The sequence below is a fragment of the Chiloscyllium plagiosum genome, chromosome 22, assembly GCF_004010195.1.
Source record: "Chiloscyllium plagiosum isolate BGI_BamShark_2017 chromosome 22, ASM401019v2, whole genome shotgun sequence".
Classification (NCBI taxonomy): domain Eukaryota; kingdom Metazoa; phylum Chordata; class Chondrichthyes; order Orectolobiformes; family Hemiscylliidae; genus Chiloscyllium; species Chiloscyllium plagiosum.
In genome coordinates, this window is record NC_057731.1 from 26459862 (window position 1) to 26486422 (window position 26561).

The window sequence follows — 26561 nt, forward strand, 5'->3', positions numbered from 1 at the left end:
TGGATTTCATTCGGAGTTGGAAGAGAGTGGCTAATGATCTACTAGATGCATTGGTGTTAATTTTCCAAGATTCCTTTGATTCAAGAAAGATTTTATCAGACTGGAAAATAGCAAACACAAACGTCTACTCAGAGGGGAAGGAGGCAGAAAACAGAAGACTATTCGTCAGTTGCACACTTAGAAAATCTCAACATTATTGGGAAGTCTGATTCTAAAATGAAATCATGTCTGACCAGTTTATCTATTATGTTGATAGGGTGAAATGAAATAAGGTGCCACATGGAGCATAAACACTAACAAAGGCCAGTGGGTGCTACAACCTGTGTCTACAAAATTTTATGGTTTCAGTAATAACCTGAACATCGGTTACATGGATAGCAGATAAAACAAACACTGTATATTTTCGATGTCAAATTTATAAGACTTCCTCTCTTTGAGGGTTGGAGAGATTCAAGGCATTAAAACCTAACATACATCAACACAAAGATCCTTTGTCATCAGCATATTCTGCCCTCAAACCCTTTGTGTGCAGCAACAGGGGCTGGGAAAGGAATAAAAGGCTGAAGAAATAAACTCTAGATCACAGAAGCAAAGGATCAATCGTCATACTTAAATTCCAACCACCCATGAAACTAAAAACTAAGCAACAAAACGATACACAAGTCTGATAGGCTGACTAGACAGATGGAATGTAATGTGGGAAAATGTGACAGAAAATGAAAACATATGAAGAACAACAACAGAAATACCAAAATGCAATGATATTTAGGCAACCTCGATTATCTAAACGACACAGGCGGGGGTATTTTGTTCGGATGACCAAATGCTCAGAAAACACAATTTACCCAAGCATTGGGATTGTGAGATCTTGTTTGGATAATCGATGTTCAGATAACCGAGGTTGTTCTGTATTTTAATGCTTGAATGCCAATAGATTGATATGGACTTACAACACAATCAAGCAAGCTAATGGGTGCTAACCTTTATTACAAGGAGGATTGGACATAAGAGTAAAGATGTGATAAAAACAAAGAACTGCAGATGTTGGAAATCTGAATTAACAATATAGTGGAAAAACTCAGCAGGTCTGGCGACATCAGTAAAGAAAAAATAGTCAATGTTTCAAGATCCTTTGTCAAGACAAAGGTCATAGAATCCTTAGTGTGGAAGCAGGTCATTCAGCCCATCAAGTTCACAGCGATCCTCCAAAGAGTATCCTACACAAACTCACCCCTATTCTTTCCCTGTAACCCTGCATTTCCCATAGTTAGTCCACCTAGTCTGCACATCCCTGAACACAATGGGCAGTTTAGCATTGCCAATCTACCTAACCTGCACATCTTTGGACTGTGGGAGGAAATCAGAACCCCCAGAGGAAACCAATGCAGACATCGGGAGAATGTGCAAACTTCACACAGACAGTCACCCAAGGCTGGAATTGAACCCAAGTCCCTGCTGTTGTGAGGCAGCAGTGCTAAACACTGCCACCCCAGGTCAGTGGACTTGAAACATTAACAAAGTACGGATGTTACAATTAATTTCTCCAGGAAATTGATGGGACCACATCTTGAACACTGTGTGCAGTTTTGATCACCTTGGTTAAAGGTGTAAATGCATTGGAAGCATTCAGATGAGACTTACAACATCAATAACCAAAATTAATGGGTTGTCTTCTGAGAATAGACTGAACATGCTGGGTGTGTTTCCACCAGAGTTTAGAAGAGGTGACGTGATTGGATTGTGGTGTAAAGATCACTTCATGTTTTGGTCTGGGGACTAAAAATTGGAAGAGGTTTCTTTAAGCTAAGGAAACATGTAAAAAGTTGTTTGCATGTTAATAACAAAAAACATTACAGCATAGGAACAGGCTTTTCGGCCCTCCAAGCCTGCACCGATCCATATCCTCCATCTAAATCTGCCGTCTATTTTCTAAGGATCTGTATCCCTTTGCTCCCTGCCCATTCATGTATGCGTCTAGATACATCTCAAATGATGCTACTGTCCCGCCCCCTACCACTTCTGCTGGCAACGCATTCCAGGTACTCATCACCCTCTGCAAAAAGAACTTTCCATGAATATCTCCCGTAAACTTTTCCCCTCTCACTTTGAACTTGCAATTGAGTTCTCCACTCTGGGGAAAAAAGTTTCTTGCTATCCACCCTGCCTACACCTCTCGATTCCATAGGCCTCAATCACAACCCCCCCCCAGCCACCTTCTTTACAATGAAAATAATCCTAATCTACTAGTCTACCTCTCCTCATAGCTAGGAGCATCCATACCAGGCAACATCCTAGTGAATGTCCTCTGCACCCTCTCCAAAGCATCCCCATCTTTTTGGTAATGTGGCAACCAGAACTGTACACAGTATTCCAAATGTGGTTGAACCAAAGTCTAATACAATTGTAACATGACCTGTCAACTCTTGGACTCAACACCTCATCCGATAAAGGAAATCCTGGAGTATGCCTTCTTGATAACTCTACTGACTTGCATTGCCACCTTCAGGAAACAATGGACCTGAACACCCAGATCTCTATTTACATCAATTTTTCCCAGGACTTTCCCATTTACTGTATCATTCGCTCTGGAATTGCATCTTCCAAAATGCATCACCTCGCATTTGTCCAGATTGAACCTCATTTACCATTTTTCTGCCCAACTCTCCAATCTACCTATGTTCTGCTGTTTTCTCTGACAGTCCCGTTCACTATCTGCTACTCCATCAGTCTTAGTGTCATCTGCAAACTTGCCAATGAGGCAACCTACACCTTCGTCCAAATCATTTATATATCACAAACAACAGTGGTCCCTGCACAGATTCCTGGTCACAGGTCTCCATTTTGAGAAGGTGCCTTCCACTACTACTCTCGGTCTCCTGTTGCCCAACCAGTTCTCTATCCACCTAGCCAGAACACCCTGGACCCCATGCGACTTCACCTTCTTCATCAGCCTACCATGGGAAATCTTATCAAATGCCTTACTATAGTCCATATATATGATATCTACATCCCTTCCCTCATCAATCAACTTTGTTACCTCTTCAAAGAATTCTATTAGATTTGTAAGACATGACCTTCCCTGCACAAAACCATGTTGTCTATCACTGATAAGCCCATTAACAAGTTACAGAAACACCTTGTGAATTCTAAATACAATTTTGCCATATTGGAGCAGTGAGAGAAAATTCCAGAAATGTTGGTGCCCTTCGTGTTCGGGGCAATCCTGACCAGAGATGCCTTTTGATTGGCTTTTCAGCTGGTACCAGTTATTATGGGTTCAGACTTCTCAGCATAGCAACAACCACTTGATTGGTTCTGGTACAGGAGGATATAGCTTTACGTGTGGGCAATATGTCCAGCAAAGAGAAAGTATAAATTTCTCTTTTTCTCCCTGTGTATACGTAGTAAAAGAAAATCTAGCTATTCTCCCTCATCTTTCCTGAGAGAGCTGTTGTGTCTGCAAATCTCCTGATGAAAGGAAAAAAAGGAAGAGCAACTTCAAAGACAATGGAAGGGCAAATTGTCAAGCAGTAAATGAAAGTCTGAGAATTGGTGTATCTACAATTGCGTGACATCAGCAAAGATCCATAAGGAATCAAAAGTTTAAAAAAACTGACATATGAATTAGTGCCATCAAACTGCATTCCCCAGATCTTCTTTCTGTCCATTCAATATTCATGTCGTATCTCTGGCCTGAATGGGAATTTTTGAAAGGAATAGAGTTGATGTAAATGGTTATAGATAACAATCCAACTTGCTTACTTCTTGCCACTGATTAAAAACGTTTTGATTATAGCAGTTATTTATTAGAAATGGAAAAAAGCCTCTGGTGTGCATATTCTTTAACCTGAATTGAATACACTGCATAGAATTAGAGCAATTTGGTGGTTTAGTCAAATTTTCACATTTGTGATGACTCCAGGAATAGTGGGGCTTGATTTCCAGTGCACTATCCATGAGAGTCATGGCAGTGGAAAAGATGTTACCACTTGTGCATGAGTCTAGAATCAGACAGCACTATTTTAAAATTCAGAGTCACTATTTAGAAGAGAAATAAGGAGCATCTTTTTTTTTTCTCGGATGGTTTTGCAACTTTGAAACTTAAGATGAGGGCATTAATATTTGTAAGACATACACAGACACATTCCCTCACCTAACAAGAATCTAAGGTTATTGGGGATAGATGGGAATGTGGAATCTGAAAGACAGATTAGCCATGATAATGGTTGAGTATGCCACACCTGCAGACTTGAAATGCTTGGAGGGCTACAGCGTGGGTCACTAACCGTAAGTGGTAGCAGTGACGAAAATGGTGGAAGATAGATCTTGATATTAGACACCCCCGTGACTATTCGTCAGCTCTAGAAAGAAGTTAGAGATTAAATACGTTTGAAGACGGAGCAGGGCGGACAAGGACAGCATATTACAGAGTGAATGTTTCTACAGATTGAATGACAGGAATGAAGGAGCATCACTCCGAAAGCTAGTGTGCGTCCAATTAAACTTATTGGACTATAACCTGGTGTTGTGCAATTTTTAACAATGACAGGATTAGTTGGGTTACAGGTAAAAGGGAGGAGAATAGCATTACAGTCATAATGTTCATTCAGAGAGCTGGTGTAAACAGTATGAGCTGAATAGTCCCCTTCTGCAATATAAGCATTTTGATTCTGTAATTCCAGGGCCTAACAGAATGGAGACAGGACAAGGATACAAAACATATGCCTAGATGAGGTGGGCCGCTGACTGAAAGGAAAACTAAGCAAGCAAAGAAAAGAATACAGAAAAATGGAGCAGAGATTATGGATTTAATTTCTTGAACTCAGTAGTAACCCCGGATGTCCACAAAATTTAAAATTTGTTTCTCAAGCTTACTGGAATCGTGCAATCAAAAATTGCAGTAGCTAGCATGGCTGAACTAATTTGGGTGAGGTGGAGGAGACAGCATTGGAGGAATAATTAATATTAATTTGGCAAAGTTTTGTGAGTCTTTGTATACGTGCATGCAAATAGCTGTACATGTTATATATACATATATTTCTTTTACAGCTAATGTGACAATCTTTTGCCTTGATTATCCATGAGGTGTAAATGGAGTCAAGTATATAAAAAGAATATTTAATTACAGTGTCATCATCAACTAGTACTTTAATTCAGGTGAAATGAATCCTGATGTTCCTTTGGTGAGTCTGAACAAAATGATTAGTACTGTAAAGAACACAAAGAACTTCACAAGTGTTTTGCTGCAAATATGATTGATACAATTAATACAAAAAATTTCTGTTAGTTAATTGGTCTTATTACAGCGAACAACATTAGTATTTACCCCTTTAAACCAATATTGAGAGCTCATTAATTTCACCAATTAAACAACGTGAAAGGTAATTTTCGGTTAAATCTATAAATGCCATGGTTGTCCACCTGTGGCCCATAAAAAGACTAATGTGAATAATTTTGAAATCACATCTGCAGCACTGTCACAGATCTTCCAAGCAAATTTATGGTACAAAGCAGCCTATTATGCAGTTTTGCCATGAAAGCCACTATTGTCATAAAATTATTCATCTGTTCTTTCCATATTTCTGAAGGTCACTATGCTATTGGGACATGAGCACTTTAAAGATGGTTTCAAAATGAATAGAAATTTGCATATACATTTTAGAAAAGAGCTATAAAGATAAGCAACTAATGCACAAATTTACATAGTGTGACGCTGAAATGTGTACATTATTAATGTAATGATTAAGTGAGAGGTAAAGTCCAACTTTAATGATTACTAATATCATTTTCAGTCAAAACTTCATACCTCATCGCCCCACCAATAAAAACAAATTGTAATCAATGATTAGGTCAGATTTCCAAAATGAAAACAAGCAATCTGAATGCTGTCATGAGCACTCAGGCTTTTACCAAGAGCATAAAGAACATTAATTACTCTTCTTTGGGACAGAGCAATTAAAAATAAATGTCAAAGATTTTGCTGACACAGGGTTAAGGTTAAAGGAGGCAGAGGGTAGTGTCAAGTGCAAAAGCACCAAATTGAATACAATTAATTGATACCCATTCCTCAAAGTTACATTAGACAGTGTAAATGTAACTTTGTCACCCAAATTCCTACATTCAGTCTTTGGTCAATTGAAATGAACAAATAGTGAACATGTACTCCTTAACTACCAGAATGTACCTGAATATTTATCATTGCTGATGGATTTCAGTGCACTTAAATTGCTCTACATAATAAAACATGGTCAGAAAAATAAGTGTTCCATTTAAATTAAATAGACAAACTAATGCTTAAATTACTGAATTAACAATCAGCAACATCAATATTTCATGGGTTAAAACAGTCTGATATGAAGAATAGGTTATCTGGATATATTTTATTATGCAGACCTGTTGCCGTAATCTATTTTGGCAGTGACTTTCTGCTTCAGTTCCTTCAGCTCATCTTGTGGGAGTGTTCCTGAAAGTATCTGGGAGCGCCATTCAATAAGATCATACATCATATGTCTAATTCGACTGAACATCTCTTTGTTGTCATTCTAAAGGAGAAGATATTTGAATAGAAAATTAAATACATGGAAAACAAGCAGTGTTTTTCAAAACCATTCTTTATTAGATTTAACATTACTGCTTAACAACTTCAGCTTAACTGAATACTGATCACTTGAAGCTCGGAGGTGTTTACCACAAAACCTTGTTCTAAAAATTACATTTTTCTGTCAAGCAGGAACTTCTAAATTGACACAAATCATACATGTCATGGCAACGGACAATTATGTAGGCAGAAAAGATAGATCCAGAAGTTGTGGTCTACTTCAATCCAATGAAACAGGAACATAAGATACTTTATTTAAAATTTAAGCAGCTTGGGCGGGAGTGGGGGGGGGGGGGGGGGAGAAGAGGGAGAGATTAAAAAGCAGACAAAGGATAGTAACCTCCAGATTAGTGCACAGAAGAAAATGGTAGGTTAAAACATGGTGTACAGGAGAGGGGAGAGCTTCAGATTTGTAGAATATTGTATTGAATTTGTGGTCGAATGAACCAATGCAATTTGTACCTATTGCATCTGATAAGTTGGGACTAATGTCTTGCACGCAATTTTAGGCCCCCTTGTGGCACAAAGTTTGTATCCCTATCCCAGAACCAAGAGGCCAGGGCTCCTGTCCCAATTGCTCCAGAGGTGTGTGTTAACATCTCTGAACAAATCAGTGAGAAAAAGAAGATTTTTTTTAAGAAAGCGGAGTCAGGTTTACAGGATTCTTGTGTTAAAGAGGTCGTGTCCCTACCCCTGAATCGAGACCAGGTTCAAGTCCCACCTGCTTCAGAGGTGTGTAATAGCATTGCTGAACAGGTCAATGAGAAAAATAGATGCAGGCCTGTTTACAAGTGCTGTAAAGGAATTTGTACAGAGTATTTTTGAAAATAGAACTAAGCAGATATTAAAAATAATAATGTTGGATGGAAACAGCAAAAATAGAGAAATCTAAATTTACATTTGGAGTGCATATGTGTATCTGCACAAAGTGTAATTAATCAATTTGGTCAGTTGCAGGTGCAACTGCTAAGTGGGATGAGCATTTGTGATCATGGAAACAGTGTCAGAGACTTGGGACAGAAATATGGAATTTACCTGAATACTTATCCAGGGAAAAAAAAGCTGCCCACTCACCCACCCGCCCAGCCATCTACCAACTCACCCCAAAAACCTGAGAGCCTTAAAAAGCTACCCAAATATGGCAACTCATGTTCTAAAAAGAGGGGTATCACCTCTCTTTGACCACTGGGGATCAGAAGGCCTGGCTGAAAAATCACAGAAAGGTCAGGTCACAGAAGTCTTAGTGACCAGTGGCAATGCGTGCAGCACACCATCAATGCTGACCAGAAGATCCGGCCAGTCAGGTGCAGATGAATTCACCAGATGAATTCCAATGTGTAGAAGAATGCAAATTTATGCACTTTGACAGGAAGAATGCACAGAGATATGAAGGGGCCAGGGCACAAATCTTTGAAGATGTTGAACGATTAATGAACATACAGGGTCTTTGGGTTTATAAAATAGAGTCAACAGAACACGAAAGCTTGCAAGTTATGTTAAAACGATATGAAGCATTAGTTCAGTACCAGTTGAAGTATTAAGTGTCAAGCTTTGGAGGGTGTAGAAGGCATTTACCACTTTTGCTGTAGGGGTGAAGAGACACAAGAGGTACAATTACATGGATAAGCTAAAGTTGCTGGGATTGCCCTCTGTAAAGCATGAACAGGAATGGGAAATGGTGTTTAAAATCATGAAAGATTCAGACAAAATAAATTACTCTCAGCGTCTGAAGTAGGAAGAATCAGAGGTAAATATTTAAGGAAACTGACAAAAAACTAATGGTGACTTGAGAAAAGGCCTTTTGATGCACAAGAGGTTAGGATTTGGATTGCACTGTTATTAAATTGGTGGAAATAAACTAAATAGCGGGAAACAGTAATAGATTCAATGGAAAAGTGGATAAATATTGATGAGAAAACAAACTATTGGTATTTTGAAAGAATAGAGGAGCAGGAATGACTAAATTTCATTTTGAAGGAGCTGGCAAGACTGACTGAACCAAAGAATCTCTCCTTATGTGTTTTTTTGTTAGGATTTGCATCCAACCATGACAGTAAAACGTGGCTCATGTGTGGAACCGCAGGAAGTAGGTAAGATACTAAATGAGTATTTCATGTCTGTACTTACTCTGGAGAAGGATATGGGGGCGAGAGAAGCTGGAGAAATAAAATGGTGATATCTTGACAAGTGTCCACATTACAGAGGTGGTGGTGCTGGATATCTTAAAAAGCATAAAAGGTGCATAAAGGCCCAGAACCTGATCAGCTGTATCCCAGAACTTTGTGGAAAATTAGGGAAGTGATTGCTGGGCCCTCAGCTGAGATATCTGTACCATCAATAGCCACTGGTGAGGTATCGGAGGCCTGGAGGTTGGCTATATGGTGCAATTATTTAAGAAAGGCTGTAAGGAAAAGCCAGGGAACTATAGACTGGTGAGTCTGATGTCAATGGTTGATATGTTATTGGAGAGTATTCTGAGGGACAGGATCTTTGGAAAGGCAAGGAAGGATTAGGCACTGTCAACATCGTTTTGTGCATGGGAAGTAGTGTCTCACTAATATGATTGAGTTTTTTGAAGAAGTGACAAAGATGATTGATGAAGGCAGAGTGGTGGGCATTGTCTACATGGACTTTAGGAAGGCATACAATAAGGAGTTTGCTTATTGGGAATGTTGTGTATATTCGGAACAGCATAATTAAGTCTTGCTTGGATAGACCAAGTTCTCAAGGGGTTCTTTATTGTTCTTTGTGTTTCATTGTGTAATTTTGTGAATACATTTTTGTCTGTTTTAAAATCTTGTAGTCAACCTGGCTAACTTAATCAGGGTAATTTTAACTGTACACTTACTGAAACAAATTGCAAAGTTATGGTCTAAGCTGCCTGCTGAAGAGTGTTTTGAGTGGTCTGGCTTCGTCCATAACGTTATATAAATGATTTGGATGTGAATAATGGAGGAATGGAAGTTTGCAGATGACACCAAAATTGGTGGTGTAGTGGGCAGTGAAAAAGGTTATCTCAGAGTACAATGGGTGCTTGATCAGTTAGGCCAATGGGCCGAGTACTGGCAGACAGAATTTAACTTAGATACATGTGTGTTGTTGCATTTTGGCAAGGCAAATCTGGTCAGGAGTTATATATTTAATGGTACGGGAGTGGTACCGAACAAAGATACCTTGGGATACAGGTTTATAGTTCCTGATGGTGGAGTCACAGGTAGACAAAGTGTTTGATACTCCTGCCCTTAATAGTCACTACATTGAATATAGGAGTTACTGTCATTTGTGGCTGTACAGGACATTGGTTACGCTACTTTTGGAATACTGTATGCAATTTTGGTCTCCCTGCTACAAAAAGATGTTATTAAACTTGAAAGGGTTCAGAAAAGATTTGCACAATGTTGCCGGGATTGAAGGGTTTGAGCTATGGGGACAAGCTGAATAGGGTGCGGCTGTTTTCCCTGAAGCATCGGAGGTTGAGGAGTGACCTTATAGAAGTTTATAAAATAATGAGGGGCATGGATTGGGTGAATAGACAAGGTCTTTGTCGCAGTGTAAGGGAGTCCAAAGCTTGACGGCAAAGGTTGAAGGTGAGATGGGAAAACCTTTAAAGGGACCTAAGGGCTCATTCCATACATGCACTACACTCCTGCTATTTAGCTCATTAAGTTGGTGGAAATAAACTATCAGAGGAAGTGGTGGACGCTGGTACAACATTTAAAAGGCATCTGGATGGGTATATGAATAAGGAGGGTTTAGAGGGACATAGCAAATGGGACTAGATTAATTTAGGATATCTGGTCAGCATGAACAATTTGACCCAAACACTCTGCTGTATAACGCTCTGCATATCATTGCATGAGTTTGCTCTGTACATATACTTGCACCAATATCTAGTTTTAGAAATAGATGTAGTGATAAGGAAACATAAGTTATCTAGCAAGCAGCCACACCCAAAGCAAAAGTAGTCTCATGAATTCAGAGGAGAATGTGAAAACAAATGTATTGTATGCTACAAAATTGCAACTACAAAACATGTGTGTCCAGAAACGATAACTGCTATCAATCTGACCTACCCTAGTTTCGAGAAATTACAATAAACCCACACAAAATGACATTCTTGGCAATTATGCAATCATCTCTGTCAAGTATTCCTTACAATCAAGGATCCTATTTATAGTGAAGCAGGACTGAAAGATTGCCTGAGAAAGGCTGATTCATAACAACGTTCATAGCAGGGTGGTTTAACATTCCCTTTACATCCTTGCAGACTGTACGAAACTCCTGTGGTGCTTTAATTCAAGTTCTTGAGCAAGATTGAAAAAAAAATGAAGGAACAAGAAAAGCAAAACAATATTCAAAATTCAAGAAAAAAGAACAAGTGAGACACAAAAGCATTCAAGAAACACGAGTTATGTTTAATGCCAGACCATTTCATTTTCTATGCATTTTCGAAGTCTCATTTATGGGTGTGGACATCACTGGCAAGGCAGCATTAGTCATCCATCCCCAGTTTTCCTTGGGAAGTTTATGGTGAGCTGTCAGTTGGATTGTTCAACTGGTGTAGGTATATCCGAACTGCTATTAGGAAGGAAGTTCCAATATTTGGACCCAGAAAGATCCATGGGGTGGAAGAACATTGAATAACAATAAAAAAATAGGGTGTAAAATTCTAAATGGAGTCTGGGATCAGAAGGACCTGGGTATATATGTGCGAAAATTACATAGAGCAAGGTACAGTACAGAAAGTAAAGCAACCAATATCCCTGGTTTCAACAACAAGGCATAGAGTACAGAGGAAAGAGGAGGATGAAAGTAAAGAGGAAAGATATTGAACTTGCATTAGATATTTGTAAGACTTCAGCTGAAGTATTGTCAGCAATTCTAGGTACCATAATATTTAAAGAATTTGAACACATTGGAAAAAGTGCATAGGCAACTTACATGGATGGCTCCAGACATGACAAACTTAATTTATGAGGACAGACTGAAATTGGGAGTGCACTCTGCAGAGATGGCAGCTAGCAGGAAATATGATAGAGGTTTTCAACATCATGAACAGCAGTTGATAGAGACAAACTGTTCCGGCATATAAAAGAGCAAGATTTAAAATGATGTGCAAAAGCAGTAAAGATCTAGTAAAGCTAAACTGTTTCTCTGAACGAGTTAGAATATGGATTACATTGCCTGGAGGTGGAGGCAGGTTACATTGAGGCATTGAAAATGCATTAGATGATTATTTTGGATAAAATAATGTGCAGGAGTATGGCAGAAAAGCAAGAAACTGGCACTAGTTAATAACGCTCACTAGTTATAGAGCCACAGAGAAGTAGAGCATGGAAACAGAACCGCACCCCCCTCTCCCCCCAAGGTTGATTGGTTGTATTTGGTCCAGATCTTACAACATATGGACATAAATTGCTTTGGTATCTAAGGAATTGCAAATGGCATTAAACGTTGTGCAACCTTCAGCAAGCATTCCCACTCTTGACTTTATGATGGAGGGGAAGTCCTTGCTGTAGCAGCTAAAACTAAGACACTACACTCAAACTCCTGCAAAAGTCTACAGACGCTGAGTACACTTAAATTCAACAACCATCTTCCTGTGCTAGATATTACATAAATCAGTGGAGCTCTCTACCACCCAACAGTGCCTCACCCTAAGTTTCTCACGTTTTGCCTACATTTGAACTAAGGTTATAATGAGGTGGCATGCCTAGAAGCCCTAACAGAACAAACTGAGCATCAGTGAAGAGGGGCTATTGCTGTGCAAGTGTTACTCCATAGGACTGTTGACAATGTCCTCCCTCACTTTGGTTATAGATGAGAGTAGATTAATGGGGCAATAATTGGCTGAATTAGATATGCCCACACCAAGGTTAGGAATGGGTGCATTATGAAAAAAAAATTGTTTATCATAATACTCTAGCCAACAGTGCTCAAATTGACTGAAGGAGAATAAACAGGAAAAACAAAGCCAAAAATTTCAAGTGTTTGATCTCGAGTTCATCTGGTTGAAATTTAGGAGCACTAAGTTAACGTCAAATATGAAGACAGCAGTCATTATGGAGCTGAAGTGTTTCAATGATGTTAAATACAATAAACAGCTTAAAACATACAAGTGTAGAAAAAAACTGCTTAGAATATTGTAGTTCACTCACAACATACAACTGACGCCATATACTTGACCATTCTCGAAGAGTTGTAGTGACTTCCTGAACCAATGGAAGCTCATTTGGTATAACAGTTTCATGTTGCCTTCAATTAAATACAAAACAGGATGATTATAATCAAATTGCCAACTTACTTTCTTCAAAAACTTTATTACAGCAACAAGAGATTTCATGGGTTATATGTGCATATTACAAATTCTGATAGTGTGTAATTCCTTTCCACAAATTCAATCATTGAGTCACAATTAATTTTTCTAACATTTAAAACTGAAGATACCAATATCGACATATAATTCAATTTCCTTAAGTAACCTGATAGCCGACACTATTTAAAGTCAAACAAAGCACACAAGTACACATTCAAAATAAGACATTAAAATCAAATTCAGATTGAAAATAAATTTCAATACCGCATTTAACTCACATATCAAATTAATTCATGCCTTTTCATTCCTAGTGGAAGATCTTAGCCTTAATCAAAAGCCTGGGCTTAATCTGTGTATTTTCACATTACAATAAATCAGGAAAATGGTTTTTAAAACTCATTTATGTGCATTCGAAGCACGATTTGCACAAATTTTCAGTAAGCTATATTTGCATCAAGAGGAACTTTTGACATTTCAAAAAAGCAAAAACAGAGTTGGAGTAATTATACAAATGTAACCGTACCAAGAACTACCATTGCTTTCAGACTCAGCACTGTCATAGAGATAGTTCACATGATACTACTCTTCCTATTAAACCTCTAGCTCCCTTCCATAACAAAAATGCTACTGCTAAGAACTTTTAAAAGGAAAAGCCAATAGAATTTAACTCAGCTTAACTTCCTAGAGCGTCAATAAATTTCAGCGATAAATTGAAAGAAGGTATAGTTCGTTTTGTTATAATGCACTTTTCGCTAACAAATTAGCTGTAATGCACTTGACAAATTGGATACTGTTTCTAAAATGCAAACTTTTAAAATCTGTTGGCTGAGTGCGATTACATCACCAACACTAAGTGCTGCTTCAAAAGCGCAATTTTTCTCTAATGCAAGGTTGCAAAGGAATGCAACCATTGCGTTATAGAAAAACTAACTGTACAAGTAAAATGCATCTGGAGGCAAGTTTGTGGCCATAAGTGCATTTTATTAAGATAATATCCCAAGTTTTGAAAAACAGTTCCATAAATCCACAATGAAGTGACATATTTTAAGGACTTTAAGAATAACCAGGAAACATTGGCTGTATTGTGAAATTACAGATATAACTATTTAAAACCTCACTCTTCTGTAAATGCAACTTAAAAAAATTTTGTTAGCCTGAAATAAGCAATTTATTGGTCAAAATTTGAAATTACTTCGCTCAAATTCATAAGTGTGGACAAAAATCTGTGGAATCCACCTGCAGCTAACAATATTTAGTTTCTTCAATGCAGTTTATAGATCCCATTAAATATTGCATGCTAAAACATGACATTACTGCCAGTTAAACCCCACACCTCAAGATCTGCTAATAATGCATTGCGACCAGAATGCAACTATCCAGAAATAGCTTCACACAAGGAAATGAGGGTTTCTTATTAGCACACCAATCATTATCCTTGGGAATAGAATGGAAAAAGAGGAGATCACTTTACATTGAAAGTGGTTCTACTAAAGTGAAGTAATCACAGCAAAAAAAAAATTGCAGCTTAAAATCTGGATGGTAAATCATTACACTTTCCTTGACGTATCAAAGAATATATAAAATAATGATACTAACAATTTAATTTTTAACAGCTTTAAGTGGGGGACTTTTAGAACAAGTATTCCCAAACACTGAAAACTCTCACATGGATATAGATACATTGCACACACACACGGTGGCCAAATTATTATTCAAATCCACAGAGTCATGCATGCATGAAAAAAAAGACCCTTCAGTCCAACCAGTCGATGCCAAACATAATACCAAACTAAACTAGTCCCACCTGCCTACTCCTGGGCCTTATCACTCCAAATCTTTCCTACTCATATACTTAACCAAATGCCTTTTAAATGTTGTAATAATATCCACATCCACCACTTCCTCTGGACATTCATTCCACATGTGAACCATCTGTGTAAAAGAATTTGCCCCTCGTGTCTTTTTTTAAATCTCTCTCCTCTCACCTTAAAAATGTGCGCTCTCATCTTGAAATGTCCCATCCCATGGAAAAGACACCCATCATTACCTCTGTCTATACCAGTCATAGTTTTGTAAACTTCCGTAAGGTTACCTCTGATTCTCCTATGGTCCAGTGAAAGACGTCCCAGCATATCCTGCCTTTTGTGACTCAAACCTTCCATACCCAGCAACCTCCAGGTAAATCTCTTCTGAATCCTCTCCAGCTTAATAATATCCTTCCTATAACTGGGCTACCAGAACAGGACGCATACCCTGATTTGGAGAGCACTAGCTACGAGGAGAGATTGGACAAACTTGGTTTGTTTTCACTTGAAAATTGAAAGATGAGGCACAACCTGATAGAAGTTTACAAAATTACGAGGGGCATGGATAGAATAAATAATTGAGAACCTTTTTTTCCAGGATATAAATCTTAATTACTAGGTGGCAAAAGTTTAAGGTACAAGTGGTAAGTTTAAAGGAGATGCGAGAGGCAAGTTTCTTTTCTTAAAAACAAAGCATGGTAAGTGTCTGGATTGCACTGCCAGAGATGGTAGTGGAGCCAGACACAATAGCAATGTTTAAGAAGCATCTTGACAGTAATAGGAATACACAGAGAATAGAGGAATACAGACCATGTAGTGGCAAATGGCTTTAACTTACAAAGACATCATGTGTCGGCAGTCTTGGTGGTGTACACCTGTGCTGTACTACTCTTTGTTCTTTGAAATGACAGCACGCTAATGCGGTCACAAAATTCCTTGGAGTTGTTTCCCTTAAATCAAAACCCAACTATGCTCCCTCAACTGATGAACATTAATTATAGGGAAAAGCTTCAGTATTCTTTTTATATTCTTGATAGTCATCCCATGGATTAAAAGGTTTTACAGTTGTTACTACGTAGCTTTTAATGGCATAACAACGTGTTTTCCCTTGCTCCTTACAACAAATCCAAAATTAATCTCACTATTCTATTTCAATAATGTCGTTGCTTCTCCTCATAGCCTGCATCACCACCACTCTCCGGCTTTTCACACACTAACAGTCTGCACATACCCTTCTGACAATCTTATCTGCCTTTCTAATGTTCTCCCAATATTTCCCAATTTATATCTCTTAATTTATATCTCAAACTCTTAATAATCCTCAAATAAAAAAATCACTACTTTTTTTAAAAAACTCTTCTTCCCTCAAAATGTGAAGCTCTAGCATCTTGTATACACTATATTTAATTCTGTATTTCTAGTACCAACCCAGTGAACCTAGGGCGAATGCGCTCATAGATGCGACAGAGCATCCAAAATAATGCAATTGGCTGGTCTTCCACTTTCAGACATCTAATGGATGTACTCATACAATTATTAGTTTATCTGAAGACTAGTGTTAAAAGCATCACAACCACCGCCTATTACTTTATTGAAAACACCCTAAATTTATAGCAGTTTTTCCAAAAAGTAGTAATTTTTTTTTAAAGTTGTATTTTAATTCTCAATTATTATTGTGGATTGACTGATACATGCAAGTTCCACTTAATTTGTACAACAATACATCAATTATTTATTCACAAAACATATACTGTTCAACTACGTCGTTCCGTCTCTGTTGTCTGGAAAACATTAGATGACTTTGCTATATCTGTGGAAATTAGGTGCAGTTTTTTCATTAAAATGAAAGATAATTCTAAAGATTCAAAAATATAATTTGAATTTCATAGCTCACCCTTTGCCTTCAACCGTTGCTTCCTTCAGCTGAATATACGTAGCAGGAAAAATACCCTATAATAAAACAATATTTAATTGGAAAAATGGCATTTTGTCATCAGAAATGACAGTTTTAGTATTTTTCTAAAATCAGAAAATTAAAATCAGAATTTTGTGAACGTTGGTACATAATTCCCATTATGGTTCACTACCAATGGAATTATCACAGAAAAAAACATTATACTGTTAACAAATTGCTGTATGGACTGTCATATTCTATACACAAATGTATTCATTAATGCAATGCTGTTTCAATTTAATCAAATGTCATCGTCAATGTACCAAAAATGCAATGAGACCATTTCATAATATCACTAAACATCAACAGGGTAACTGCATTACAACAAACTACTTTCCCCAGACAGCAGCATAAATTAGATATTATTCAAATGATAATAAAATGTGTTCACTTGAAAATGAATAAAAGAAATAAACCCCAGCAACTAAGAATTAGCGTAAACTATGAAAAGGTCATTTTCTTGACTGTTGCCAACACACAACTAAAAATGTACTGTATTCATAATTACAAGAGTACTTGCTTTGTAAAACTTCAGTTACCAGAAAGACAAAGCTCAGCATAGCTCAAATTTAATAATTGAAGTCAAAACTTAATTAAATTCAAACTCTCTCATTTCTTCCATTTTTTGAAAATTTTGATCAACAGTATTTTAAATTGGGAAGGGAAAGCTAAGAGAGTGGGAGTATGGAGTTAAATGGAAAGATAAGCAGCAGAATAGCATGTGTGCTCGAGCCAGACTAGGAATGCAGCAAAAAGAAAGGGTAACTTAAGAACATCTTATGACTTCCAATATCACTAATAATGATAAGAAAGTTAGCATTAAGGCAATTTACCTGAATGCTCATAGTATTCTTAAGAAAGTTGATAAATTAATAGCTCAAATCATCATGAATGATTATGATGTGGTCGGCATCACAAAGACGTGGTTATTGGGGGTTCAGGACGGGCAGTTAAACATCTAAGGATTTAAAACTTATTGAAAAGAGAGAGAGAGGTGGACAGAGGAGGCGGGGTTGCTTTGTCAGTTAAGAATTGAAATAAATCTATGGCACTGAATGACATATGGTCAGGTGATGTGGAGTTAAGGAACCACAAAGGCAAAAAAACCATAATGGGAATTATGTACAGACCTCCTAACAGCGGTCAGGACCAGAGGCTCACTATACACCAGGAAATAGATAGGGCATGTCAGAAAGGCAAGGTCATGGTGATCATGGGGGACTTCAATATGTAGGTGGACTGGGTGAATAATGTTGCAGGTGGATCCAAAGAAAGGGAATTCATGGAATGCTTACAGGATGTTTTTTTGGAACACTTGTGATGGAGCCCACAAGGGAGCAGGCTATTCTGCACTTAGTGCTAAGTAATGAGCCAGACTTTATAAAAGATCTTAAAGTAAGGGAACACTTAGGAGGCAGCGATCATAATATGGTAGAGTTCAGTCTGCAGTTTGAAAGAGAGAAGGCAAAATCGGATGTAATGGTGTTACAGTTAAATAAAGGTATTACAGGGGCATGAGAGAGGAACGACGAAAACCGACTGGAAGCAGAGCCTAGTGGGGAAGGAAATAGAGCAACAATGCAGGAGATTCTGGGTGTAATTGAGGATACAGTACAGTTCATCCCCAAGAAAGGAAAGATTATTGGTGGTGGTGATGATGGGGGGAGGAGGAGGAGGAGGAGTGGAATTGGACAGCCATAACTGACAAATGAAATCAGGAAATGTATCAAAGAAAAAGAGAGCCTATAAAGTGGCCAAGAGCACTGGGAAAACAGAAGATTGAGAAGGCTACAAAAACAAACAGTGGATAACAAAGAGAGAAAAAGGACAGGATCAAATGTGAAAGTAGGCTAACCATATTAGAAATGATAGTAAAAATTTCTTTCAATGCATAAGAAGCAAAAGAAAGGCAAAAGTAGACATTGGGCCACTCCAAATTGATGCTGGAAGGCCAGTGATGGAAGATAAGGAAATAGCTGAAGAACTTGAGTACTTTGCCTCAGTCTTTACAGTGATAATATCCCAACAATTAAGGAGATTCAGGGACAAAGTTAAATATGGTAGCTATTACAAAAGAGAAAGTGCGAGAAAAGCTAAAAGATCTAAAAATTGATAAATTTCCTATCCCCAGTGGGCTATACCCGAGAGTTCGGAGGGTAGTGGCTGAGAAAGCAGCGGAAGTGTTGGTTGTGATCTTTCAAAAGTCACTGGAGTCAGGGCAAGTCCCAGATGACTGAAAAATCGCTGTTGTAGCCCCCTTGGTCAAGAAAGGATCAAGATAAAAGATGGAAAATTATAGGTCGATTAGCTGAACCTCTGTCGTTGGTAAAATTCTAGAATCCATCATTAAGGATGAGATTGCTAAAGTCTTGGAAGTGCAGAGTTGGATTATAACAAGTCAACATGGATCTAGTAAAGGGAGGTCATGTCTGACAAACCTGTTAGAATTCTTTGAAGAGGCAACAAGTACGTTAGACCAGGGAAACCCAGTGGATGTTATCTATCTCAACTTCCAAAAGGCATTTGATAAGATGCCTCACGGGACGCTGCTGAGTAATGTGACAGTTTAGGAAAGTGGTCAAGGAAATGGCTGATGAAATTCAACGTGAGCAAATGAGAGGTCTTGCACTTTGGGGGGAAAAAAAAAAGTACAGGTGTGGACTATTTTCTAAGCGGTGAGAAAATTCATAAAGTCGAAGTACAAAGGGATCTGGCACTGCTAGTCCAGGATTCTCTAAAGTGAACTTGCAGGTTATGTCCGTGATTAAGAAAGTGAATATAATGTTGTCATTTCTCTCAAGAGGGTTGGAATATAAAAGCAGCAATGTGCTTCTGAGACTTTACAAACTCTAGTTGTGCCCCATTTGGAATACTGTGTCCAATTTTAGGTCCCACACCTCAAAGGATTTACGGGCACTGGAGCTTGTCCAGCAGAGATTCACAAGGATAACATACGATGAATGGCTGAAGATCCTGGGATTGTATTCATTAGAGTTTAGAAGGTTGAGGGGAGATTTAATAGAAACTTACAAGATAATGCATGGCTTAGAAAGGATGGACGCTGGAAGGTTGTTTCCATTAGGCGGGCAGACTAGGACCCGTGGGCACAACCTTAGAATTAAAGGGGCTCAATTTAGAACGGAAATGAGGAGACATTTCTTCAGCTAGTGAGTAGCTGTGCAGTGCAGTGGAGCCTTAGACGTTAAATATCTTCAAGGCAGAGGTTGATAAATTCTTGATCTCGCAAGGAATTAAGGGATACGGGGGAGTGCGGTTAAGTGGAGCTGAAATGCCCATCAGCCATGATTAAATGGCGGAGTGGACTCGATGGGCTGAATGACCTTACTTCCACTCCAATGTTTATGGTCTATGGTCTAAACTGTGGGGAGAAAAGGTTTGATATCAGATTTGTTGAAATGTCATGCCGTTGGAACACCATTGTACGTTGTTTGAACATTTGTGTTCCAAGTAATATACAGGAAAGACATTTTGAAATTGATTCTCTCACATAAATCATTCTATTCAGATAACCTTATAGTGTGTTCTTTCTTTTATCATGAGTCTATCCAAGAATTAAATGGCAAATTATGATTAAATGATAAAGAAAGAAAATCTATGCCAGCTACACAATTTCTTGGCTTTCTCCATTCTGTGCAAAACTAAGCCACATGTTACTCCTCAGTAAAGACTAAAGAGATTTCTTAACCATTTAGTGATTACCTTTTGACAGAGTATGATACCTGAGTAAATGATGGACTGCACCATATAATGAACAGCTCTTTTATACTTAGCTTGAAAGTCAAGATTCAATCCTTAGCAACAAGGTAATATTTTATATCCTTACTAAATTCTGAGTCATGATTTGCTGCTGACAAAGTGAATATGTTGTTACGAAGGCTAGATTCGCACAAAAAGACTGAATTATATTATAGTCATAGAGTCATAGAGATGTACAGCACGAAAACAGACCCTTCGGTCCATGCCTGACCAGGTAACCCAACCCAATCTTATCCCACCTGCCAGCATGTGGCCCATATCCCTCCAAACCCTTTGTACAATTATACCCATCCAGATGCCTTTCAAATGTTGCAATTGTACTAGCCTCCACCACTTCCTCTGGCAGCTCATTCCATACACATACCATCCTCTGCGTGAAAAGGTTGCCCCTTAGGTCTCTTTTATGTCTTTACCCCCTTACCCTAAAGCTGTGTCCTATAGTCTGGACTCCCCCACCCCAGGTAAAAAGGAACTTTGTCAATTTATGCTATTCATGCCTCTCATGATTTTATAAACCACTAAGGTCACCCCTCAACCTCCAACCCTCAAGGGAAAACAGCCCCAGCCTATTCAACCTCTCCCGATAGCTCAAATCCTCCAACTCTGGCAACATCCTTGAAAATCCTCTCTAAACCCTTTCAAGTTTCACAATATCTTTCAGATAGCAAGGAGACCACAATCACACGCAATATTCTAACAGCGGAACAGCCAATGTCCTGTACAGCCGCAACATGACCTCCCAACTCCTGCACTCAATACTCTGACCAATAAAGGAAAGCATACCAAATGTCTTCTTCACTATCCTATCTACCTGCGACTCCACTTTCAAGGAGCTGCACTCCAAGGTCTCTGTTCAGCAACATTCCCTAGGACCTTACCATTAAATGTATAAGTCCTGCTAAGATTTGCTTTCCCAAAATGCAGCATCTCACATTTATCTAAATTAAACTCCATCTGCCATTCCTCAGCCCATTGGCCCATCTGATCAAGATCCCACTGTATTCTGAGGTAACCTTCTTTGCTATCCACTACACCTCCAATTTTGGTGTAATCTGCAAACTTACTATATGCCTTATGCTCATAATCAAATCATTTGTATAAAAGATGCAAAGTAGTAGACCCAGCAACAATCCTGGTGGCACTCCACTGGTCACAGGCCTCCAGTCTGAAAAACAATCCTCCACCACCACCCTTCCGTCTCCTACCTTTGAGCCAGTTCTGTATCCAAATGGCTAGTTCTCCCTGTATTCCATGAGATCTAACCTTGCTAACCAGTCTCTCATGGGGAACTTTGTCAAAAGTCTTACTGAAGTCCATATAAATCACATCTACTGCTCTGCCCACATCAATCCTATTTGCTACTTCCTCAAAAAACTCAATCAAGCTAGTGAGACATGATTTCCCACACACAAAGCCATGTTGACTATCCCAATCAGTCCTTGCTTTTTCAAATACATCCTGTCCCTCAACTTGCCCACCACGGCATCAGGTTCACTAGTCTATAGTTCCCTGGCTTTTCCTTACCACCTTTCTTAAATATTGACACCACGTTAGCCAACTTCCAGTCTTCCAACACCTCACCTGCGACTATCAATGCAAGAGGCCCAGCAATCACTTCCCTAGCTTCCCACAGAGCACCAGGATACTCCTGATCAGGTCCTGGGGATTTATCCACTGTTGTGTGTTTCAAGACATCCAGTACTTCCTCCTCTATAATATGGACATTTTTCAATATGTCACTATCTATTTCCCTACATTCTATATCTTCCATGTCTTTTTCCACAGTAAATACTGATGCAAAATACTCATTTAGTCTCTCCTCCATCTCCTGCGGCTCCACACAAAGGCCACCTTGCTGATCTTTGAGGGGCCCTATTCTCTCCCTAGTTACCCTTTTGTCCTTAATGTATTTGTAAAAATCCTTTACATTCTCCTTAACTCTATTTGCCAAAGCTGTCTCATGTCCCCTTTTTGCCCTTCTGATTTCTCTCAAGTACACTCCTATTGCCTTTATACTCTAAGGATTCACTCGATCTATCCTGTCTATACCTGACATATGCTTCCTTCTTTTTCCTAATCAAACCTTCAATTTCTCTAGTCATCCAGCATTCCCTATACCTACCAGCCTTTCCTTTTACCCTAACAGGAATATACTTTCTCTGGACTCTCGTCGTCTCATTTCAGAAGGTTTCCCATTTGCCAGCCATTCCTTTACCTGCGAACATCTGCCTCCAGTTAGCTTTTGAAAGTTTTTGTGTAATACTGTCAAAATTGGCATTTCTCCAAGTTAGAACTTCAAGTTTTAGATCTGGTCTATCCTTTTCCATCATTATTTTAAAACTAATAGAATTATGGCCGCTAGCCCCAAAGTGCTCCCCCACTGACACCTCAGTCACCTGTCCTGCCTCATTTCCCAAGAGGAGCACAAGTTTTGCATCTTCTCTCAGAGGTACATTCACATACTAAATCAGAAAATTTTCTTGTACCCAGTTAACAAATTCCTCTCCATCTGAACCCTTAGCACTATGGCGGTCCCAGTCTATGTTTGGAAAGTTAAAATCCCCTACCATAACCACCCTATTATTCTTGCAGATAACTGAGATCTCCTTCCAAATTTGTTTCTCAATTTCCCTCTGACTATTAGGAGGTCTATAATAGAATCCTAACAAAGTGATCATCCCTTTCTTATTTCCCAATTCCACTCAAATAACCTCCCTGGATGTAGATCCGGGAATATCCTCCCTCAGTACAGCTGTAATGCTATCTCTTATCAAAAACGCCACCCTCCTTCCTCTCTTGCCTCCCTTTCTGACCTTCCTGCAGCATTTGTATCCTGGAACATTAAGCTGCCAGTCCTGTCCATCCTTGAGTCATGTTTCTGTAATTGCTATGATATCCCAATCCCATGTTCCAAACCATGTCCTGAGTTCATCTGCCTTCCTCTTAGGCCTCTTGTATTGAAATAAATGCAGTTTAATTTATCAGTCCTACCTTTTTCTCTTTGTCCTTGCCTGCCCTGACTATTTGACTCGCTTCTGTTCTCAACTGTACCAGTCTCAGATTGATCTCTTTCCTCACTATCTCCCTGGGTCCCACCCCCCACCTTACTAGTTTAAATCCTCCCAAGCAGTTCTTGCAAATCTCCCTGCCAGTATATTAGTGTCCTTCCAATTAGGTGCAATCCATCCTTCTTTAACAGGCCACGTCTACCCCAAAAGAGCTTCAAATGATCCAAAAGTGTGAACCCTTCTCCCATACCCCAGCTCCTCAGCCATGCATTCATCTGCTCTAGCCTCCTATTCCTGCCCTCACTAGCTCCATAGCACCGGAAGTAATCCAGAAATTACTACTCGAGGACCTCATTTTTAAATTCCTGCCTAACTCACTGTAATCTCCCTTCAGAATCTCAACTTTTTCCCTTCCAATGTGTACAATGACGTCCTGATGGTCCCACTTCCCCCTTGAATACATTCTGCACCATCTGAGCCATCCTTGATCCTGACACCAGGGAAGTAACACAACCTTCTGATTTTTTCGCTGCTGGCCACAGAAAGGTCTGTCTGTACCTCAGACTAGAAAGTCCCCTAACACAATCAATCTCTTGGAACCTGACATACCCCTCATTGCATTAGGGCCAGTCTCAATACCAGAAACTTGGCTGCTCTTGCTACATTCCGCTGAGAATCCATTACCCCCAAAACAGCATACTTGTTTGAAATGGGGATAGCCACAGAAGACTCCAGCACTAACTGCCTACTTCTCTTACTTTTCAGATAGATGGAGCTAACCCATCTATCTGACTGTATCTATGACTTTTCCACCTTCCTGTAACTGCCTCTCACACATCTCCTTGCTCTTTTGAATTCCTCATTGCCACTGTCTCTGCAACTGATCAACTCGATCTGATAAGATTCGCAACCAACAGCATTTATTGCAGATATAATCCTGAGTAAACCGTAAACTCTCCATAATCTCCCATATAGGGTCACAGAGCCATAAAGATGTACAGCACAGAAACAGACCCTTCGGTCCAACCCGTCCATGCCTGCCAGATATCCCAATCCAATCTAGTCCCACCTGGCTCATATCCCTCCAAACCCTTCCTATTCATATACCCACCCAAATGCCTCTTAAATGTTGCAATCGTACAAGCTTCCACCACGTCCTCTGGCAGTTCATTCCATACACGTACCACCCTGTGTGAAAAAGTTGCCCCTTAGATCTCTTTTATATCTTTCCCCTCTCACCCTAAACCTATGCCCTCTAGTTCTGGACTCCCCGACTCCCGGGAAAAGACTTTGTCTATTTATCCTATCCATGACCCTCATAATTTTGTAAACCTCTATTAGGTCACCCCTCAGCCTCCGACACTCCAGGGAAAACAGCCCCAGCCTATTCAGCCTCTTCAGCCTATTCAGCCTCTCCACCCTCTCCCTATGGCTCAAATCCTCCAACCCTGGAAACATCCTTGTAAATCTTTTCTGGACCCTTTCAAGTTTCACAACATCTTTCCATTAGGAAGGAGACAAGAATTGCATGCAATATTCCAACAGTGGCCTAACTAACGTCCTGTACAGCCGCAACATAACCTCCCAACTCCTGTACTCACTACTCTGACTGATAAAGGAAAGCATACCAAACACCTTCTTCACTATCCTATCTACCTGCGACTCCACTTTCAAGGAGCTATGAACCTGCACTCCCTAGGATCTTACCATTAAGTGTATAAGTCCTGCTAAGAAAATATCACTCTACTAAAGGCCATTTTTGCTTCTTTCAATCTACAGACCAAGAAAATAGCACTGTCCTATTTCTCTACAAAACACTGCTCCAGATTAAATTAATACTTATGGCTTATATTTTAAGTTTAATCAAGAGACATATCTCAATAAAACATTTTCAAGAAAGAACCCACTCCACTCACTACTGCAGATTTACTGTAAGGCCACGCTTAAAATATCCTCTTATCTTTTGTGTTGTGACGTCTCCCAAACAGGTTCCTCCAAGATCAGTTGTGAACTTGACTGTTTGTTAATCTTCCCAGATACACTCAGATGTCCAGCAATACATGAATTCAAACAGCAAAGACAGTAACTGTGCAGGTTCACTGCTCTGTCAGTTAGCAATGTGGGTTTCTTTTTCTTTGTCTCTCTTTCCTGCACTGACCTTACCATGTACTTCCTTTGTCTGTTCCTCCCCCTTTTAAAAGTGCTGCTGTTTTGACATTTTTTTCTCCAAAGTTCCAATACAATGTTACAGCATATAATGTTTAGTGTTTTAAGTGGAATCAATAGAAACAGACTAATTACTCCTGAGCTATTCCTTCATCAGAAACTAAAAAAAAACTGAGTTCTGAATTTAACAAAGGATACTCTAGAATATTTTTGGTCAACTGAAATGTACTGCTATTAGATTTAAAATTACCTGCAATTACTAATTGTTGTTTTTAGGTCATGCTTTGGACTGCTTCTGAATTTCACTTCTGAAAGGTCCAGCTCTAATTTTTAGGCTGTCCACAGTCCCCAAATGGCAGAAATAATTTTTGTCTATTAATCTCTGTTTGCTTTTATATGAGTTTAAGAAGGAGCATGCTAATCAGCGTTAATCAAGATGTAGATCATGTGATGAACAACAATTATCAGTTTAAAGTGCAGCATGAAGTATGATGAAATTTAACTGTGTTTTCCTGTAATAATAGTTGTTGTACCACAGCAAGAAATCTGTCTGCTGAGCATTTCTGCAACAGATCGTCAAACAACCAGAGCCATCAGCCACTTACTGGTCCTGGTATAACACTGATAAGTTGAAGCATAAGTTCAGGTAACATTTTGGTAAATCTACATTGCACTCTCTCCAATCTTCGAATTGTGTGATGCGCAGATCTTTCATGAGTCTTGTCTCTGACTGATGATGAGCTTTTGCCCGAAGCATCGATTTTCTTGCTCCTCGGATGCTGCCTGACCTGCTGTGCTTTTCCAGCACCACTCTAATCTTGACTCTAATCTCCAGCATCTGCAGTCCTCACTTTCGCCTTGTCTCTGACTTTGTATAGCTGTAATGATTCCTAGCTGCTATAATTTTTAATTCATATTTAACTTTAAAATATGACAA

At 39.0% G+C, this 26561-nt stretch overlaps 1 protein-coding gene across 1 annotated transcript in view; it reads right to left on the reverse strand.

The window, feature by feature from the left end:
* The window catches only part of dock1 (dedicator of cytokinesis 1), a 575757-nt gene that overhangs the window by 494455 nt on the left and 54741 nt on the right, over nucleotides 1-26561 (reverse strand). The window contains exons 7-9 of the mRNA XM_043713153.1: nucleotides 16614-16669; nucleotides 12757-12853; nucleotides 6394-6542 (exon numbers count right to left, since the gene is read on the reverse strand). Coding sequence (XP_043569088.1) covers nucleotides 6394-6542; nucleotides 12757-12853; nucleotides 16614-16669 — 302 coding nt within the window. The remainder of the gene's footprint in view (nucleotides 1-6393; nucleotides 6543-12756; nucleotides 12854-16613; nucleotides 16670-26561) is intronic.